The sequence below is a fragment of the Cajanus cajan genome, chromosome 2, assembly GCF_000230855.2.
Source record: "Cajanus cajan strain Asha chromosome 2, NIPB_CcT2T_4, whole genome shotgun sequence".
Lineage (NCBI taxonomy): Eukaryota > Viridiplantae > Streptophyta > Magnoliopsida > Fabales > Fabaceae > Cajanus > Cajanus cajan.
This window is the reverse complement of record NC_138518.1, coordinates 22621512-22644367: the sequence shown is the minus strand read 5'-3', so window position 1 is coordinate 22644367 and position 22856 is coordinate 22621512. Positions and strand designations below refer to the sequence as shown.

The following is a 22856-nucleotide window of genomic DNA, read 5'->3' as shown; positions in this document are numbered from 1 at the left end:
AGGCCTGTCTTAGGGTCCTCTCTGCTGACCTCCCCTCCTAGATCTGGATGATCCCTCCTGAACTCTAGCAGCCTTGTCGCTGCTACTACCACCCTTCAATCTCTCAACAATCTCTGCCTTCTCAACGAAGGCAGAAAACTCCTCTATGGACATAGGAACTATGACCCTCTTCAGCTCATGCCTCAATCCCTTTGCAAACTTCCTACATCTCCAAGCCTCAGATACACCCTGAGAGTAGAAATGAGCTAGACGCTCAAACCTCATAACATACTCAAAAATAGATAAACTCCCCTGATGTAGTCTCATGAACCCAGCCTCCTTAGCTATCTAACGTTGTCCAGGAAATACTTCTCCAAGAAAACTCTCTTGAAGAAATCCCAATCTACAACCACACCTCTGCTCTCTATCATCTGCCTGGTGCCTCTCCACCAGTACACAATCTCGGCCGCCAGCATGTATACTGCATAGGTCAACTTCCTCTCCTCAGAAGATCCCAAAACACTAAAGATCTTCTCATCTCACACAACCACTAATCTGCCACATCAAGATCTGGAACCCCCCTTGAACTGAGGAAGCTAACATCTCCTAAACTCTGCTAAATCTCTCCCATCCTGAGAGACCACCGGTCTAGCTGCCTCAACCGCAGCTCTACCTGCCTCCATCTGAACAAAGTGAGCACTTTGCTACTACATCACCATGACCATCATCTCCATAGCCCTAACGATCTGATCAAACTGAGGCCTCATCATACTAAAAGAATTCAAACATTCTTTTACTAACAATTCACCACTACAACTCACCAAAATTAACACATATCAAAGATATGACACAACAGAAACCTAGAAAGATCACTCCCCACAGAGTATCCCAAAAGACTCGACCGGCTCTGATACCATAAAAGTGTAACGACCCGCCATGGTTTCTACACTTAGTGGAATCGAACTACTACTAGTGAACTAAGAGAAATATTAAGTTGGATAACTCATACATACAGGTATAGGCAAGAATAAAAATAACTAAATTTCTTAAATAAAAAATAGAACGCCATATATGTACAGTCATCCCAAAAATAATATTTCCTAGTTCCGGTCAAGCACAGACAACACCGTTACCCAAAATGGTAACCCTAACACGAGGATCAAACTCCCCGTCTCACAACGGTCACCTCAACTCCAAGCTAGTCCTGACCTGCTCCCATACCAAGTATGATCATCGCAGTTCCACCACATGGAAACAGAAGGGTAAGCTAGAATTCACAAATCAATCATACAAGCATAGAACAATAATATATACTACACAATCGTCCAACTATCAATCATATTCATAGAGTCACACCATACACTCTATCCAATACTACTCATGCATAAAATACAATTCACCAATCATGAAGTCAAACACCACACTTCATCATATTAATAATCATGCAATAAATGCATCTCATGACAGATATCAATGCATATCAATCATCTAATGCGTCGTCATGCATACACCTAGGAGATCTCCCTAACAATAGAGCTGTATAAGTGACATTCCATCCTACCGAAACCACCCCAACTGTTTTCACGCCCAATGCGCCCGCTCGGTCACAGCTAAACAGGATATAATTCTCACTCGGGTTTACTCGGATGATGTCACTTACACAATTGAAAGTCCAGATCCACCGTTAGGTATAGCACAGCTGGGTACGGGCTTACCACGACCTCGACATGCATAACCAAGTCAATTGTGGAGTTCCCCCACCGGCTATCCGCAAGGATCTACGCACCTTCCCAAGTACTTGGTTAAGGGAATAACCCTCGACCTCATAACCCGCTCCAACACTAGCTAAGGACTTAGAGGAGACTCACCCAACCCAGTGGCCTATCTGAGCACCACTCTCCCAAATCCAATGGCATCCCTGAGCACCACTCTCATATATCAGTGGCCTATCCAAGCACCACTCTCAAGAGACTCTATGTGAGCTCTTCTAGTTCAAAAATATTTTTCCTCTCCTCAAGTCCTAAGCTAGACTCATGCCATAAGGCATCACATGCAATTATGCATCATACATCATACATGGTCTGCCCACCATCATGATCAATAAACATACTCATGCCATAAAGCATCACATGCAATAATGCATCATACCTCATACATGGTCTACCACCATTATGATCAATAAACATAACCATATGAACATATACACATGTCATATCATATTCAAACATTCATAAGTATCATCACAAAGCATACATATGAATCACCCCTCACCATACATCATATATCATACATATATGATCTAAAACTTCAACTTTAAACATGCATAAGCATCAATTCATTCATAAACATATTCACACCCAGCGTAGCCTGAGCTCGCCCAGCCTAATCCCAACCTAAGAGTCCTAAGACTCATCCACGCCCAGCACGTTCAAATCACGCTCGGTGTCCTTGAAACAGAGACTCCTAAGAGTATTCACACCTGATGCAACCAAATCATGTCTGGCCCAACATCCAACCCGAAAGCCCTAAGCTCTTCCATGCTTGGCGCTCTCAACCTGCGCCTATCCTAATCCCAGTCAGAGAGTTCATAAACTCTCATCCAAACCAACAAATCCAGCCACATGAAAACACAAAAACACAATGCATAGGCTCCATACAACACAAAAACAAACTCAAAATCTACATGCACCCATCCGATGCATCAATTCCACCCAAAAACCCCATTTTTCCCCAAAACCTCGAAAAATGAGCGAATTCTCCGATCCAGCCATGGATCCTCAACTTTCATGCATCAATTGAATTTCTAAACTCACATGCAACTTAAATAACAAACATTCTAGCTTCCCTCACCTAAAGATTGGCTCAAAATAGCCAATAACTGAGAAGAAGTAGAATTCCCTTCCGAAGCTCAACTTGGAACTTCAATCCTCCCAAAGCAAGCTTCCTAGTCTGAATTTCAAGAAAAGCCAGAAGGCGTTAGTGATCTAGAGGAGAAAAGGAATCATACAAAGAAATTTGGGAGAGAAAGGAGCTCACAGACCTAGAGTCCTTCTCTCTAAAACTTCTCTCTAAAAACTTATTCTCCTCAACTGTCCCCAACCCCTATTTATAGACATTCTGGAGTGGCCAGAACGGCCTGTACCGAAACCGGAACGGTCCGTTCTGCACCCCTTCATCATGTGCAAAAATCACATGCAGAACGCCCATTCTAAAATCAGAATGTCCCGTTCTGGGACTCATCCAGAACGGCCCGTTCTCCATCCAGAATGGCCCGTCTCCAACCAGAACGGCCCGTTCTCCCTCTAGAACAGCCCGTTCACAACTACGACTTACAGGTCAATTTAATAGCTTGGAACGGCCCGTTCTAAATTGGGAACGGCCCGTTCTGGGCTACTAAATCACCTATATTGGGCTTTCTACAACAACTTGCTACGTTACAGGCTCTATGGTCAAACTGAAGTCGTTTAGAGACAACATCTTGCCATTACTAAAACAACCATAAGAGGAACAAGTTCACGGCCATGTTTGGGCATATCTATTATGTTTAATTGGAGGTGTTTTGATGCCTGACAAAACAGGCAGAAAGTTCATCTTATGCACTTATCTTTACTAACTGACCTTAGAAGAAGTAAAAGATATAGTTGGGGGAGTGCTTGTTTAACCATGTTGTACAGGGAAATGTGCAGGGCCATGGAAGTTGAGAGTAAAACAATGGGAGGTTGGGTATCACTTTTAATGTCTTGGTCATAGTATCGCATCTTATATATTGTGTCAATTTCCAGTAATCCACCAACATACCTTTTCGTGTGCAGATGGAGCAGGGGTAGTGTCCTAAACTTTCGAAACAAACCTCACAACGATGTTGTGGGGGTACAGAATCATGTTTGACCACATTCAAGCTAATCAGATAAATGTTCATAACACAATTTCAATTTATTTATTGTTTTATTTTGTTTTACATATTATCTTAATTAACAAAGTTTTTTTTATAGTTTTTATGGGCCTATATCAACACTTGCAACCCTCAATACCCATGGAAGCTTATAGAGATCTACATCTGTGAACTTCATGTATCGCCATCCTTTGCTTTGTAATTATTGAATGGCATCAAACAGGTAGAGTGAAATTACAGTTTAGGTTTTTTCAAGAAGTTCCTTCTCCACCCAACTGTTGAGCTTAGGGGAGCCTGAACTTGATGAGGTCAAGATTATCTCTGAAGCTTAAAGGAGTTTTGATGATCACAAAATATGTGTCAAAGACAACAACAAACGACAACAACTTAGAAGACAAAAACAAAGTCAAAGAAAGTGCTATGTAATAGGAATTAGTGTATAAATTGTTTTGAATGATTTTATTTGTTGTGTGTGCTGTGTGCATAAGCAAAATCTATATCTAAACTAATTAGAGAGTGTATGATGATGAGTTAAAAGAACTAAAAAGTTATTTTGAGACTTAAAACGAAGTTTTGAAAACTAACTCAAAATAATCGATTATCATTAAATATAATCGATTATTCCAGCAACAGGAAAAATAGGATGCCTTGTTGCAATAATCGATTATTTGCAAAATAATCGATTATCCCAGAAATAACTCTCTGGAATAATCGATTATCCAGCAAAATAATCGATTATATTGTTCTTGGTTGGTTTCCAGAAAACCTGAAGAAAAAAATAATCGATTATTCTTTAAAATAATCGATTATCTGGTTCTGAAACTTTTATAAATAGTTTGAACTTTTAGAAACTTCAGAACAGAGTTAGAACTGAGAATCAAATTTAGAAAAGCGTTTTTGTGGAGTCTTTGTGACCATCTTGGAGAGTTTTCTTTGTGAATCCAAGAAGAAAAACGTTTGTGAAAAACTTTGAGAAAGGATCATCATCATCATCACATTCTTGAAAGAGGAAGATTAAGATTTGCTTCTGAATTCCAGGTGAATTCGTTCCTTAATTCTTTGTGAATACTTGTAAAATCTTGAGAAGGGTTTCTCAAGTGGTAAGGATTCTTGTAGTGAGTTTCTACAAGGGGTGCTTTCTTGGGGTAAAGAAAGTGGTTATCTTGAGTGTTGAAGTATATGCATGTGTAGTATGCTTGTAAACCTTCTTCATAAAGATAGTGGAACAAATCTTGATCAGGTTCTGATTGAGGACTGGATGTAGGTCACATGTAGAGTGGCTGAACCAGGATAAAAGACTTGTGCAATCTTCTTCTACCTTTATCTTTTACTTTGAGTAATATCTTGATTGTACATTAAAGAAGATGCACTACACCAAAAGTGGCATTAGATAGCGCTATTTAGAGAGCGCTTAATTAATAAGTGTTGTGTTTTAAAACATAAAACATTAAAAGAGCGCTTAATTAAATAAGCGCCATAATAAGGTTTTATATAGAGAGCGCTTATTAAAAAAAATGTTATCTTTGTATTATTTTATTTATGAAAAAATATGTTATAGCACTTTTTTAAAAAAGTGCTTTCTAAAAAAAATAAATAGATAGTGCGTTTGAATAGAAGCGTTATTTATAACATTTTATAAAAAGTTTTATATAGAGAGCGCTTAATAAAAAAATGCTTTCTTTGTGTTATTTTATTTAGAAAAAATATGTTATAGTGCTTTTCTAAAAAAGTGCTTTCTAAAGAAAATAAATAGATAGCGCGTGTGAATAGAAACTTCATTTATAAAATTTTATAAATTAATTATTTTTTAAAAAATTATTATGGCGCTCATTGAAAAATAAGTTTTGTAAATAAATAAAAACAAAGCAATTATTAAAAAAAACGCTTTCTATTGGTCCCTCACGCTTTTTATTAAAAAAATTAATCTGAACAGATTTTTATTCACGCTTTCTATTAATTGGTCCCTCACGTACATTCACATTGTTATACTGTTCAGATTTTTATTCACGTACTGTTCAGATTTTTATTTACACTTTCTATTAATTGGTCCCTGATGACGTTTACATTAATTGTTATTCACTGTTCAGATTTTTATTCACTATCTCTAGCCTTTCGGTTCTTTTCTTATTCTCTAGCCTCTCGGTTCTTTTCTTATTCACTGTCCCTCTCGGTTCTTTTCTTATTCACTGTCCCTCTCGACCTTCATGCCATAATCATCTTTATCCCTCCCGATTGTGAAATCTTCCTTCACCATCGTTGTTGTTCGATCGTAAAGTGTATCTCAAGTTACGCTCAGCAATCACGTTATTGACTCATATTTCAGGTTTTTATCATTAGGTGTTTCTTTTTTGTTTCTTTATCGAATATTTTTTTTCCATTAATGCTTAAATTTGATACAAGTTTGAAACAAATATTAAATTTTGTTTCTTTTCTTTCTGTACTTTTTCTTTAATCAATTTTCTTTGATCAATAGATGAATGCAATGCACCGTGACAAATTACGTGATGAAGACGTTAATTTATGACAAATTTTAAGATGCTAATCTCTTCCATGAAAAAATCTAGGGTTTTTTTTTTGCAAGATTCATCCTTGACTAGACTTTTTGCAAGATTCATTGAAGTTACGTTCGTTTCTTCTTATAAGAAATAAAAAAGGTTAGTTCTTGTATATGCGATTACCTTCTTTTAGTCAAATATTGCATTTATTTTTTATTTTTATATTTACTATTTTTGTTTTTAGTTGCGAGTTTGCTGCGAATGATGTATGATGGATTTGTGTTGTTTTGAAATTTTAATAATTAGACAAGATTATCTCTGCTTTATTGCATTCGAATTTCTGGTTTTGTAACCTTTTACACTTACTATTATTGCATTCTTTCTGTAACCTTTTATACTTACCACTGTGCCACCGAATAAGAAGGGGCTTGGTTCATAGGGTTGTAGTGATTGGTAATCTGCATATTTTACAAAAAAACATTCAATTAATCACAAGACACAAATGCAAAAAAAAAAACAAAAAAAAGAAGAAGCTTTGCCTCCTATATTATCAAATATATGTACAAGGGAATGAAGTGGTTAAATCTCTTACTCTTTGTAAGACTTCTATTCCCCACCCTGACAAAAGAAGAAAACACGAGGCACCTATAGAAGCAATTATCAACAAGCCTCACATTCACCTCACCCGCTTCAAGTGCCATTAGGGCACTCGGAATCCCCCCGAATAAGTAGTTCCCCCCAACAGAAGCCTCTCCAACCGCGCCACTCCACCTGAGGGAAAAACCACCTTCAACGCATACTCCACCGGCAACATCCCCACAAGCCTATTCTTCTCCAACGACAACGATGCAAGCCTCGGCAACAGCGACAAGAACACCGGCACAACCCTTCCAATCTCGTTGTTGCTCAGATCCACCGCCCAAAAGGAAGAAAGCCAGAGGTGTTCGAACAACAATGGCGGGAAACAATCCAAAGCCAGAAAGCCAGAGGTGTTCGGCAAAGGCAAAGTCACTCCCACTTAGATCGCATTCATTGTCGACAGATACCTCTACGACAACAACTTCTCCTCCACTCGCTCCACCTTCAGAAACGAAGCCTCTTCCCTCATATCCAATTCACCCATTCACGAGGCACCGAAGAGTTTGTTGACTTTGGGTGAGATGCTGGATGAGTATATATATCTGCTTGAAGGAGCAGAAGGTGATGTTGGATCAAGATCGGGTCGTTACGGAGCAAGAGAAGAACCGGGTTCAGATGCTGTTGCAAGGCATGCATAATGTGATGACTGCTTACAATGCCAGTGGAAACCTCCCTGCACTTGCTGCAAAATCAGCGGTTGTAGCGGTTCCTCAACCAACTTTTAGTTACAAATCTCATCCAGGGAATCCTACTTCTGTGCAAAACAAATTGAACACACCATCAGTGCCTCAATCTAGCAATTCAAATACCGAGGGTGGAAACATGTCGACAGTACCAATAGTGAATGTATCTGACAAAAAGAGAAAGGATACTAAAACTGCGGATGCTCCTCTCGCTGCTAAAAAATCTCGTGGTAGATCATCTAGTAGGAAAATCCCTGTCCAAGGTCAAAATGCTCCTCAACAATCTGATAACGTTGTCAATAATACAATTGTAGCTCAGCCTTCAGCCATTCAGTCTTCATCAGAGAACTGCATACTCAGGCAATCACAAGTTCAGGGATCCAATGTTGCTAAATGCTTATTCAACTAGTCTACACCATCTGTTCCAAGTAATTCACCGGTTCCAAAGACACCACCTAGAACAAAATCTTCTCACAGTGATACACATGTATCCCCTTCTGAGATTTCTTCAGTTGCAACCGGTAAATGTGCAGTTACACCTAGCCGTTGCACTGTAAAGCCTCCACCGACCAAAACCCGTTGAATGACAGCGTCACCTGCTGCAGCGCGGGAAGCTCGAACAACGCAAACGGAACGGCGCAGTTTAGCCTGTTGGAGCTCAAATCCAGAACTTGCAAATAGTTTAACCTTTTTAGAGGTGGAAAGCATCTTGGAAGACTCAGGAAATTCAACTTTTGCTGTGGGTAACTCTGCATTGGCCTGTAACAGAGGTAGGCTCTTTCCTTTGAGTGCATGCGTGTTGACTACTTTGCTTCCTTTTTGATATACACGTGTTCGAGAGGACATGGGTAAGCAAATCCAAGCTTACCTAATGATATACACGTGTTCGTGGGAACATGATTCCAATACCACGTGTTTGTAGAATATGCACCACCCAAAATCATGTTATACCACGTGTAAGTGTATGAAAGAATATAAATACAAGGTTTCATGCATGTTAACTTTATCTAAAGTTATTTTTACGTGCAGCTGCAGCCTATAAAGAAAATAAAACACGTAAAAAAAAATGTAGTAAATAACCACTTTAATTTCTACTTTAATATAAATAAATAAAAAAGGTTATTTTAATTCTGGTTCATATTTTATGAATATAATATATAGCACATCATAAATATCACTATTTTCCTAATTATTGGTGTACCAATTTTTGTTACCAAGATAAAATGTATGGTTACCTTGAAAAGCCAACAGTAATTTAACAAAATGAAATATGATAATAACTAATTTTGATTCAAGAACAATATTATTAGTAGTAATGATAATATATTAATTATTATATATGTTTAAATTTTCTTTCCAAAATTATTGACTTTAACTGGTTTGCGATTTTGGCTGACACTTTTATGTACAATCTCAGTTGGTTTATATTGGTTCCTTATTATTAGTAGGAAATTATCACCTATTGTGAAGGGGGGACAATTCCAAAAGATGTATAAAATATATTGGTTCCTTATAATTCCTTTTATGTACAATCTCATTTGGTTTATTTTTTTTTTTTCAGTACATCCCTAGATGCAGCGTGAAACGATATTCTAATGATCAAATCACAGAAGTTAGAGAAGATTGGTGTTTATATGTCATTAAAAAATGCTTGTAGGTTAGTATGTTCTGCTATAGCATTTTTAGGCCATGCCACTTTTCTTTTATGCTATTTTTTTAATCTTCATACATTTTATTTTATATTGTATCTTGGTGACTTATAATTTTTCTTTTCTTTGTAGAACCAATGGGCTGTGGAATATTCTAAGAGAGAGAACTACATGATATTGGACAAGCATTGATTATGTTACTGTCGAGCTAATGTCAAATAACTAAATGTAATATGTTAGGTCTATATACATTTCCTTTTTTTTTATTTGAGTCTAAGACTAGGAGTTGCATGGTAATGGACAAGCATTGATTGTGTTTAGATATATGTAATTATTATTGCAACAAACTAAATGTAATACATGTTAGGTTTATATAAACTAATCTTTTAATTTTGATGTATTACATTATACATTATATTTTTGAATCAAATTTGGCTACATTGTTTATTGATTGTTATAGTTCTATGTCTTGGGATTTATTTTTGTATGCATAGCAAAATCAACAAGTGTCAATGATGTAAAAAAATTATTAAAAAAAGAATTAAACATATAGATAGCGTTTATATAAGGAAGCGCTTTCTATTGGCTAGAATATAAAAAGCGCGCTTTAACATAAAGTGCTATCTATACTGTAACACCATGGAAATACCAAGCTATTTAGTATATATGCATGTATGTATATGTTATTTATATGGATTTGGATTGGATTATGGATATGTGGATTTGAAATGTACTTACCTCTGTGCATGTTGTATGTTGATGTGGTTTTGATTAGTTGTTTAAGCATAATAGTGATTTTGTAGTATGAGATGAAAGGTTTATATAGGCATGTGTGTGCATGAATTTGGTGAATGATGAATTGTACACCATTATACTGAATTGGTACTAAGAGGGAAGAAGACTGATCACCTTCCTTCTCATCTTGGTTAAGTGAAGTATTATGGCATGCAACTCATTATTCCAAGCATATGTATCTGAAAGTAATGTTTGTTTGTGTGTTGATACATGTTGCATTTCATATGGTGGTGAGTTGTGAGTATTGCATGGAAAGGAATAGGATGGATAGGAGATTAAAGGATAGGAACATAAGATAAATCCGATCTTTCTAAGTGAATTTGAGGTTGTTTTAGAGCTTAAGGAGTTGAAATACTTCAAGAAATAGGATATTTGAGGTGAATAGGTGCTAAGGGTAAAATTTGGAAATTTTGGAAAATGGCTATATATAGGGACTTAGGACCGGAGGATTTCATTTTTCAGACAGAGACAGTTTCTAGAGAGAGAAAGTAGAGAGAGGGACTCTGGTCTGGAAGGAAGCTGAGGACATATTTGGGAAGCTTATCAAGCCAGGATCAATCTTCACAACTGGAATTTCAAGAGATTTGGTCTCTAAAGTCTTGAAAAGTGAGATTAAAGTTTGAATTGGGAATTTGAGGGTTTTGTCCAAATCTTGCATTTCTGAGGTTTCTAAGGTAAGGGTAGTACTTATAAGACTTAATTTGGTATGTATGGGTTTGAAATATCACATTGATTTCATGTTTTACGCATGATTGAGGTTGGATTGAGGGGAAAAGATTTTGGCTAGGGTTTTCATGATTTCTTCATGATTTCTATGGTATAATGGTTAATACTTGATTTTATTGCTTAAAATGTTGTTTTTGGATAGTGTTTATGCTTTGTAATGGTTCAAACTCGTATATTTTGGATTGGATTCATGATTGGAAGGAATTTTTGAGGTTTTCGAGGGTTTCTGGTCACTAGTGCGCCGGGCTCAGTTCTTCGCGCCGGGCTTGAATTCATCAGAGACCATCATTGCAAAATCACGCCGGGCGCGAGGCAAGTCGCGCCGGGCTCAATTTAAAAACCGAGGTCTCTGTTTGAGTTTTTCGCCGGGAGGAATATTAGTGAGACGGGCGTGAGAATTTTGGTTTTGAGGTCTTCATGAAAGTTGTAGCCTTGGATGTTAGATTTCCAATGGCGTTGGAATCACCCAAAAAGGAGGTCTAGAACTCCAGATATTACTATTTTAGTGGACAGGGGTCAAGCTGTCAGCATTGGTTATAGCTGTTGCGGTTTTTAGAATTTTTAACAAACTGGATGATGGAATTATGACTTGATGTCTTCATAAGAGTTGTAGGAAATCTTCTTATCTTCCATATGAGATAATTATGAGCATGATAGGAGGAGTATAACTCTTAATATGCTATTTTATGTGAAGATTGTCATTTCACAAAGGGTAATTTGGTTAAGTTGAAAATTGTTTTGGGTATTTAATTATTTATGTTATCATATTGAATGAATTGGCATAGTTATGGTTATGTATATATAATTATGGAATATGCTATGTGTATGTGGTTTGGAAAAGTAAATAGGACTTAGAGGAGTAAGGTTATGGTATGGATTGGGAGATCTCTTGGTGAGATCAGGATATAATCTTTGGAAAACTATGAAATTTGGGAATCCCATGGTGAGGATTCCAATAAGGAACTTTTCCAAGGATTATATAATAAACCACTTCAGATGTTAGGTGGATTCTGAAGTACCCCTCTAAGTATCCTATTTGCTACCGGTATGGGTCTAGGCCGAGTCATACCGATGGATGAGGTGGCCTCACCAGGGTTACGTGACGACGTAATCCAACTGTATATTTTCCATGAGAGGTTAGGCGTGAGACATGGGTTGATGACATGTTTCACCGTATCAACACTTGGTTTGGATGGTGTTGAGGCCAACATTTGGTTTGAATGTGTTGGTTACATCATGGATTATACAGTGGTGTGACTTTGTTTTGGATGTGGAATATGTATACATATGGTATTGATTGTATACATTGCTTATGGATTATTTATTATCATAAAATATGTATGCATTGGCATGGATGTGTATACATTAGATTCTGGATTGGTTTATATTTGGCATGGAAATGACTTGTATAATGTTGTCATTCCCTTGGTATGGATACATACTGTTGATGAATATCTGTTTAATGATATTTCATTTTATTGTACTATGGTTGGTTTTATATGTGCTAACCCTTGCATGTTTCCATGTGGTTTGGACTGTGATGATCTCACTATGTGGGGGAGCAGATCAGGTGTGAGGCCTTGGGATAGCAAGGAGTCTTTTGGGATAGCTGCTTTGAGAAGTGGCTAGGCTTAGAGCTTGACCAGCACCTAGGGTGTCTTATATCATACTTTCATGATGTTATTATTGGATTACTGTATAATTTTACTGAGAATGACTCTGATATAATTATGTTTGATATTATGAAAAAAAAAATCTTACACTCTAGCGTAGCTGGCTTTTGCTCTATTTTCTTTATTATATATTATTTTATTTTAGTTGTCATATTGGTTATTGATGTGATGGCTTAAGGCGGGTCGTTACATATACATTCAAAGATAGAGAGCACTTCTTTTTAAAAGTGTCATGTAGGTACTTAGACATAGATAGCGCACTTAAAAGGAAGTGCTTTCTATTTGCATATACATAGTTAGCGCACTTAAAAGGAAGTGCTGTCTATACATTCAAAGATAGAGAGCACTTCTTTTTAAAAGCGTCATGTAGGTACTTAGACATAGATAGCGCACTTAAAAGGAAGTACTTTCTATTTACATATACATAGTTAGCGCACTTAAAAGGAAGTGCTTTCTATTTGCATATACATAGATAGCGCTTTTTTAGAAGCGCTATCTATTAATAGACATCGTTCAAATAGAGAGCGCTTTTTAAGCGCTGTCTATCATTAAAATAAGCGCCATCTATTGATGTTTTTGACGTAGTGATGATTCTTGATTAGCATGTGTGTGTGAATATTAGTGGTTTAAACTGAATTAAAGCATTACATTTGAACCTCATTATTTTTGTAATCAAGAAAGCATATAGAATTCATTCTTCTATAACAAGTCTTTAAAGAAGCTTCATTTGAAAATTCAGTCTTAGAAAAGTTTAAGTGAAATAAGATCTAAAATACTCTAAAATTTTTAAAGGGTCATAGAATCCAATTCACCCCCCTCTTGGATTGTGCCATTCTTTTCTAACACCAACAACTTGGACGATCTCCAAGTAATTGTCATGAGAGGAAGACAGGATGAAAATTGGATCACAAGACATGCACAATGGATAGATGTGTGGAACAGTAGACGTGAGCTCACATTAACGGGTCATCCAATGCAAGGCCCATTGTGTCACACACGAGGATACATGGAATGGTGCATTGTCAATTCTATCCATTTCCTATCTGTGCCACCATTACTACAAGATCCAAGGAGGAGCTATAATCAGCTACGAACTACCACATCATTTGATATTGGTACGTCTTCCACACAATCATATCACGAGACTGCATCATTTTCTCTAACAAACATCACGCCTGAAGCAAACATAATTGATAGAAGACATTCATTTGCAACTACTTTAGAGGAATTTTTTACAAACTTATTTGGAGTTGATTTTACAACTCCATCTTTAGCACAAAGTTATATGTAGTCTCTTTTGGTTGATTTTGCAAATGAACCTGGTAGTTCCTCAAATCCTCCGCAAGTTCATCTTGGATTTGAAGAGTAAGAACCACAACGAAGAAATCCACCACGTAATAGATGTCGCCCTCATTGTGGAATTGACCACCATTACGGAGATAGTTAATTAATGTATGTAATTATCGACTGCTTATTAATTACTTTCTATTTATTAATGGTATTTTTTTTATTAATGCCCTCTATGTTCATCAATAGTATAATGGAAGAACTTTTATCTATTTTTGTATTTATATTCTTATTTTTTCTATCATAAGAATTCATAATCAATAATATTTAATAAACATATACACTTTTTTCTACTAATATCAATTATTTAATTCTATATAGTGTATAAATAACATAAACAAAATAAACCTTAAAACATTGTGTAGCTTCTCGTTGTTTACATATTGTTATTATAAATCATTAATATTGCTTATTATAAATTATAACTTATTATAAATTTAATTTACTAAAATTAAAAATTAAAATAATAAAAATTATAAATTATTAAATTTAATTTAAATATATATATTTTTCATCTTCTAATATTTAACTTATACAAATAATATTTATTCAATTCAGTTATTATAAATATATTTTAATTATAAATATTATTAATATTTTTAAACACATATTTATAATACATACTAACTTATTAAATTTATAATTTTTCAAATAATAATTTATTATAAATATAACTTAATAAAATTCTTATTTATTAACATTATAACTTATTAGATTTATAACTTATTAAATTTATAAATTAACATTTTTTGTTTAAATAATAACAAACTAATTTTATTTAAATATTATATTTATTTTTAATTTTTTTAAAAATTTTAAATTCTTATTTTTTAAAAATTTCAATTTATTAAAAATCTATAAAAAAAAAAGGCTGCTCGAAATTCGATTCCCTGGTAACCGAATTTCGACAATCATCACGACAGTCACTGGTGTAACTGTAGCAGGTCAGAATTCGGTTTTTCAGGGACCGAATTTCTGAACCTGCACGGTGAATGATTCTAGTTTGATAAATAAAGGGGAGGGAGGGGGATCCATTTTTGTAAAAAAAATTTAAAAAAATAATTTTTCAGGAAAAAAAATTCAACAATTTACATCATCTATTTTTTTATGAATAAAAACTATAAAATAATGAAAGGTATTTTGATAAAAAAAAATAATAATAATTAATGTATAGGAGAAAAAAAAAAAATTCTAACATAAAGGACAAATAAATCTGAAAAGTATCTTCTAAATACAACTTAGAAGAAGGCCCCAAAACTCGAGCAATATTTCTCAAGTGATTTCACAAATGTCTTCAAGTGAACACGAATATGCATAGAGAAGATCACATTCTGCTGACTTATTCATTAAGAGCATCAAGCTTTACACAGACTCAATTCCAGTGGCATGCTTTTGTTTTTCACACATGAAGAAGTCAAAAGGAAAGTAAAGTGGATGAAAAAACATCAATAACATAACGTGTTAGTTCAAAGATCAAATTCTGGTGAAATATATTCAACACTTTTTTTTTCCCACCTTCTAGAGACTGACAGTAGAAAGAAAAGAGTGACAAAACATGGTAGTTCAACTACTTTACATTTGTTTCATGTTTTCACGGGAAACTCTCATCCGGTAGCAAAATTCAAAGTGATGAAATTAAAAGAAACAACCTCATTTCTCTGTGATCATGCTAGTTAGCAGAAGGTTCAATGTCTTTGAGAAGTCCAACTATCTGCTGCATGCTTGGTCGCTTAGAAGGAAGATCAGCAGTGCAAAGATAACCAATCTTAAGGGCCTCTTCCATTTGCTCCTCTGATCCAGTTTCACGAATTTTCGGATCAATAGCTCTTGAAGCTTTGTTCTTTCTCACTAGTCCTCTCACCCAACTAACCAAAGTAGATTCTTTCTCATCAGCATAATCATCTCCAGCAGGCTTCTTCCCAGTTAGTAGCTCAAAGAGAACAACTCCAAAACAGTACACATCGGATTTCGGAGTTGAGGTGTCAAAGTCTGGTTGAGAAAACTCTGGTGGAACATAGCCTGGTGAACAAAGTGCAATCTCCTCATCCAAGCCACTCCCAAAAATCTTAGCCAGCCCAAAATCTGAAAGTCTTGGCTCCAAGTTGTAGTCCAAATAGACACTGCTAGCTTTGACATCTCTGTGGATGATTGGTGGGGAACATCCATGATGCAGAAAGGCCAATGCTCGAGCAGTGCCAAGTGCGATTTTGTGGCGAAATCTCCATGTTGTGAGCACTCCTTCTGAACCAGCATTTTGAATGCCATCATTGTCATGTTCTTCCCATGTATCTGTGCTCCAATCATCTGTCCTTTGCAGCACCCCAAGTGGCAAGTCATAGAGCAGATTTTGCAAGTTTCCATTCTCCATGTAGTCATATATGGCAATCCTTTGATCTCCAGCTACACAATATCCAGTTAGAGGAACAAGATTAGGGTGCTTGATTCTACCAAGATACTCAAGCTCTCTTGCAGCTTCTTTATCTGTCAGAGTAGATCCAACCACCAGAACTTTAACTGCTACATGAATGCCACCAGGTAGGAAGCCTCTATAAACAGGACCAAATTTTCCTTCAGCCAAAAGGGTGCCCCTATCAAAATTTGAAGTTGCAGCCAAGAGGTCTGCAAATGTGATATTCAGCAGTGGCTTGTCAAAGATTACTACTGGGACTGATGTTGCTTGCTTAACATCAGCCACCCAAGTTGTTGAATCAGTGTGGAATGAGAAGGGGCCTGACATGTTGTGTTCTTCTTTGTACGAAGTTTGCTTAACAACAGGCCATGGTTTTGTTTTCTTAAGGCAACCAAATGCTAGAAGCAAAAGACCAGCAATCAAGCAGACCATTGAGAAGGTCAATGCCAGAGCTAGCTTCATTCCCTTGTTTTGAGTGGCTCTTTTTTTTAGGAGACTTGGGTTTGCAGCAATAGGGCAACTGTTCAGTGATCCATAGAATGCTGTTTGGAGGATAGCTGGTTTGATTTCCAAAGCACAGAAGGTTAAGTTATTATAAGAGAAGTTGTATTTCTCCATCAAAGGAAGTCTCTCTATGACTGATGAAGGGACATCTCCACTCAAATTGTTGTTTGAAAGGTCCAGAACTTGGAGGTTTTTATTGCTTAGTGAAGGGATTTGCCCTATAAGATGATTCAAAGAAACATCAAGTGCACTCAAATTACTCAGTTGTGAGATTTCAGCTGGAATGTAACCAATCAGACTAGTTTTGGACAAGTTCAGATATTCCAAACCTGAGAACATTTCAATTTTGGGAAATTTCTGTCTGGTAAATCTATTGAGAGCAAGATTAAGGTGCTTTAGATTCTTGGATTCATTCAATGTTTGGAAAATATCCCCACTAAGCTGATTCTCTGACAAATCCAGATAAACTAAATGAGACCAATTGTAATTAGCGATGGAATGTACCTGAGAAATGTGACCTTCAAAATGGTTTCTGCTGAGGTCCATGACCTCAAGCCTTCCCTGAAACAAACTCGTCACAGAACCCTGAAAGGAATTGCCTGATATGTTGAGACTCACAATGGACTTCAATCCAGAAATATCCAAATCACTGCCATTAATACTATTCTCAGCAAGGTTCAAGGTAATAAGATTAGGAAAAGCAGCACCAAAACCATCTGGAACTGTCCCAATCAGCTGATTTGAAGAAAGATCGATTGAAACTAAAGAGTTGCACTTGAGAATCCCTGAAGGTATTCTTTGCTCGAATCTGTTGTGATCAAGTTTGAGAACCTGCAGACTCACGAGGGAACTAATAGCTTCAGGAATTTCCCCAGAGAAATTGTTGCTGGACAAGTCAAACACTTCTAGCAAACCAAAGTTTCCAATGTTGTTAGTCAATGAGCCAGAAATCTGATTGGAGGAGAGGTTAAGGCTCTTGAGGAAGCTAAAACTCCAGAAATCAGAAGGCAAGTCAGTGATTTTGTTGTTGCTAAGGTCCAAAGATTGAAGCTTGCTGAGCTTGCCTATGGTGGTATCTGGAATAGGACCATTGAGGCCCATGCCAGAAAAGACTAACCCAACAACATGTTCTCTCTTGGCATCACATGAAACCCCTTGCCATGAACAAACAGAAGCAGAAAAGTTGTAGACCTGAGAGGATGCTAAACCCATCTTCTTCAATAATTCAGACACAAAGAAATCATCAGTGTTTGGTTGCTGGGAAGCTAAATGCTTGAAGAAGAGTGTCAGAACTAGAACAGAACCAAACACTCCCAAACCCATAGTGAGTGAGTGATATCTGGTGCTGACAAATGAAGAAAATTAGTTAGATAGACATTCCACCTTGGAAAATGCCCCTCAGAACTTCAACACCAGAATGAGAATGGATTGTTGTGATGTGACTCCTTGGAAAGAAACCAGTGTTTTTCTACATTCCAAATCTCCATACACTGTAATACACACTGATCTTCTCTATCCAAAGGAAAGTACTAATAAAATAAAATAAAAATACAATGTTATTTACTCGAGTCGAAGAACTAAGCTACAGGGTTGCAACTACCGGTACTAAGATTTTTTTGAGAAAATGAAGTGACTCTGATGTAACACAAAGGTTGTGGGCTTTTACGAAAGAACATGCGAGAGACCCTTTGTTTGTCTGGATTTGGAGATCCCTGAAGACCGACAAAAGAAAGATAAAAAATAAAAAATAAAATAAAAGAGGAAGAAAGAAACCATGCAATGCAAGAAGAAAACTATTATAGTCTTTGTCTTAAACTCAAAGCTTTGGTTCTTTATCTCTGTTGCAGAAACTTTAGTAGGGGCTCAGCTAGATCTCTAAGAATCAAAAGAAGGCTTTTATTTTATTTTATTTTATTTTTTTCACTCAGTGAATGAATGAGGCAAGACAGTGTAACATGCTAGCCAGTATGAACCAGTAAGGAAAAGTAAAGAACAAGGTGGGGTCTGGTTGGGTTAAGCTTCATAAATGAGAGGGAATTGAATGGGAATAGCGTTGAGGATGGGGTTGGTGAATGTATCAAGAAATTGTTGGTGGGTATTCAATGATTCTTCATTGAGTATTTATCACCTTTTTTGGGTCCATTTAGCTGTTACTTTTTCTTTATGTTCAAAGTAAGATAATGAAAAGTTATATGTAAGCAAGCCCTTCTTGTGAAGGGCATAGAATTTTATTCCTATGAAATCTGCATGAACAAGAAAAAGTAATCAGAAACATTGACGGATTTTTGCAAAATTCAAATTTCAATCCATAGAAGTATTGGAAACAAAGTAAAAAAATTATTATTGGAATTTCATCTTTATCAAATTTAACATTATCATTTTTCATCATCTGTAACATTCAAAATAATAAATAAAAAAAGGCGATACAAAAACACATTTTATTTCTAAAAAAAGTTTAAAACATTTTTATAAAAAAAAATTAAGATACATAAATTAATTTTTGACTTATTTTTTTATCTGTAAGAATCCTCACATTATTTTTTTACTTGAAAAAAGCATTTGATTCATTTTAGTTCTTCATATGAATATTTGTCGATTGATTTTTCCAAAAAAAAAATTATTTCGATTGCCATTTTATCTATAAAAATAATTTTTTTTAATTCAGTTTTGCCTTTTTACAGCCACAAGCTCACTTCTAATAGTGCAAAACTCATGCACGTTGTAGTTAAAATTTTAAGAGTACTTATTACAAGTTCAAGTGTATGCCAAGTAAGGTGACTATTAATATGGCTCAATGATGAGAGTTGGAGAAATATATACAAGATTTTAAGTTTCAATTTAGGTCTCATCTTTATAATTTCGATAAAAAAAAAGTCTATATAATCAACAAGTCATATGTAGAAGTAGGTAAATAATCTCCTACGATATCAGTTCAAGTCTGAAATTGGAAAAAAAAAACGTAGGGAAAAAAGAAAATTTCAGAGAGAGAGAGAAAGAGAGAGAGAATTTGCAGTGACGGATACAGAAAATTTGTTAAGTGGAGACAATAAAATATTCTATCATTTTTACTAAAAAAAATTAATAATTTTTTGAAAAATATATTTTATGATAAAAAAAATTAAAATACCTTATTTTAATAAATTATAATTATCTTATAAATAGAGTGATAATTTTTCCTTTTTTTCTTTCTATCTTAGATTATATTTAAGTGTCATTTTATAATTTTTTGTGACTTATTTAATATTAGAGGAATAAAATGTTAAAAATTAATAGGATAAAAATAAAAATTATTAATTTATTTTCTTTTAGTTTTCTAACTTTCTACACTCATTTAAAACAAAAATATTTTATGAGTGCAATGTCTATTTTTTTTTATAAGAATGAATGTCTATATTTAAATATGTTTAAGTTAAAAAAAAAAACTGTGTAACAATTATTCGCATTCCTCTTAATATGGATCATCTTCTACCAACATACAATATGCAAATACATGATCAAATGGTTAAAAAATAAAATAAAAATTGATAAATAACATACATCAGTAAACTAAATTATGACACGTTTAATGAGTAAAGAAGTAATAAATTTTTAGTCAAAAAATATATTTTATTATAATAATAAAAAATAATAAGGAATCTACTTATTTCAAGAGTAAATTTCGATAAACTTACTCCACTCAATAATTCATGTTTTACATCAAGTATTTAACCGTTCAATTAAAAGTCTTTAATGTATAGATCAAATTTATAAAAATTATAAAAAATTAAAAATTATTTAATACCCCGTTTTATTAATTTAAATTAATAAATAATCATAAAAAAATATTTTATGTTATTTTGGATCTATCTAATAAAGTATTATATGATTTTTAATTTTTAAAAAATTTATAAACTTGATCTATATATTAAAAGTTTTTAATTTAATAGTTGAATTTTTAAAAAATTGATATAAAACATTAGTTATTAAAAAAAGTAAATCTATCAAGACTTACTTTTAAAATAAGTAAATTTTCTCATAAAAAATTAAAATAATTTTATCATAGAGTGAAAGTAATTAAATAATAAAATAAAATATCAATATATTTTATTATATTAAATATAATAAGATAATTAAAATATAATTAATAATATATATTTTATAAAATAATTAATATTTAATATAAAAAAGAAAATGAACTAAACTTTAGTGGGGGCAATTGCCCCCACAATTGTCATGGATCCGTCATTGACAGTATGTATAAAAGAAGGTGACAAAGATGAGAGATATATTTAATTAGTTTAGATAAATTTTTAAGAATATTTGTAGAAAAAATAAACAAAATGTTTCTTTTTTATTGGTAAATGAAAAAGAACTTGTGCAAGTTTAAACAAATCTTTTAAAGTAAGTAAATAATTTTAGCTTCTTTTAAAAAACGATTTTAATTTATGAATAAGTTATTTTTAACTTGTGAAAAAAATTATTTTTTTAAAGTATTAATAGATAATTTTATTTAAGTAAGGGAATGATGAAAATAGGTTAAATCACTTTAGTATATAATAGGTTCATATTATATTAAGGGTATATTTGTGTAAACGTTTTTAAAAGAACTTTTAGGAGAGTAAATTATGATGGAAAATAAATAAGCTTCTTCATTAGTTAAAATTAGTTTATCTATAAGTTAATGTTAGATCAAAAGATAATATTAGATCCCTCAAAATATAAGTTTTGATGCTAACAAACTTGAACATTTTTGTTAAAAAATAATTTTCAAATCACATAGAAAGATGAAATTAAATAAATGATTGATTATGATGACGTGTATTCTTTTAGAGGAACCACTCCGTTTGTTTAAGACAAATACATTAAATATTATCATTTATGATATCCGATAATCAAATCATCTTTGTTTGTGTTATGCCTTAACAAATTAAAGGATTAAAAACTTTTTTGGTATTTGAACTTCAAAAAAGAATGGAGATTTGTTTTCTATTAAAGAAAGAATCAACAAATATCTCAAAGCATGCAAAGTCTTAAATAAAGTCATTTCCAATTGACACATGCAACAATTTCTCTCATTTTATACCTTAAAGGTGACAAAAAGTCTCCTTTATTAGATAATAAGTGACAATTTGGTGAAATGTATTTAATGCTTACATTTAATTAATATACCAACAAACACTTTATTCTACAAGGAAGAAAGGCAAAGAAAGATGAAGAAAGTCTATGAGAGAATCTCAACGATTTGCAATGGTCATCTTCATGAAGCACCTATATAAAAAATCTTGAAGACTCAAAAAGAAAAAAAGAATAATGATTGTAAAAATTCATTTCATTCTTTCTATTAATCTTTGTACTTAAATTGGTTGTATCACGTCTTGAAAGTAAGTCAAAACAAGTGATCTTGTAGCTTTAACTTTATGTTATAGCTTGAAGCCTCAAGAGGCTTTTTTTGCAAATAATATTGGGTTGTTGAAGCCTAGAGAAGCTTCGTTGTTGAAATAATACTTGGGTAATTGCTTGAAGAAACAAGTAAAAGAATACTTGGGTTGAGCCAAAAGTGACTTTTTAGGTCAAAAGACAATCTTAGATCCTTTAGTCATAATGTTTTAATAATAACAAACACAGACATTTTCCTTGAGAAAAGTTTTTAAAACCACTAATAAAATGAATGCTCTTTGTAAGACGAATAAACTAAGACGATGTGTTTTCTTGACATGAATGTCTAGTATATGAAATGCTTCATTTGCAAGACATTTACCCTGAATTAATATCATTTATGATGTATGATAACTAAATCAATAACATGTGCATGGCTCCACTTTTTTTGTACCTAAAAGGTGATTAGTAGATTCCTTTATCAGATAAGAAGTGATTATTTAGTGAAATCATTTAATTCACCAATAGATACTTCTCTCCATAAGGAACAAAGATAAAGATAGATGAAGCAAGCCTGTGAAAGATGCTCAAGAATTTTCAATGATCATCTTCATTGGAACACTATAAAAGAAGGCTTGACGCTTAGAAAGAAAAAGATGACAACCTGACAAAAAATAGAGGGTTTAATTTTTGTAAAAACTATATTCTT

At 34.0% G+C, this 22856-nt stretch overlaps 1 protein-coding gene and 1 pseudogene across 1 annotated transcript; one reads left to right on the top strand and one right to left on the bottom strand.

The window, feature by feature from the left end:
• The first annotated feature begins 3642 nt into the window (after positions 1–3642).
• LOC145954833 (uncharacterized) lies at positions 3643–8317 on the top strand (annotated as a pseudogene).
• A 6996-nt stretch (positions 8318–15313) lies between these two features.
• On the bottom strand, positions 15314–18857 carry LOC109819085 (Leucine-rich repeat protein kinase family protein). The gene has a single exon (XM_020384673.3). The coding sequence runs from the start codon at positions 18113–18115 to the stop codon at positions 15548–15550; it is 2568 nt and encodes an 855-aa protein (XP_020240262.2). The 5' UTR covers positions 18116–18857; the 3' UTR covers positions 15314–15547.
• Between the last annotated feature and the right edge of the window lie 3999 nt (positions 18858–22856).

Excerpts from the sequence above, each read along its gene's own strand:
- LOC109819085 (XM_020384673.3), bottom strand. The coding sequence starts at position 18,115 with ATGGGTTTGGGAGTGTTTGGTTCTGTTCTAGTTCTGACACTCTTCTTC.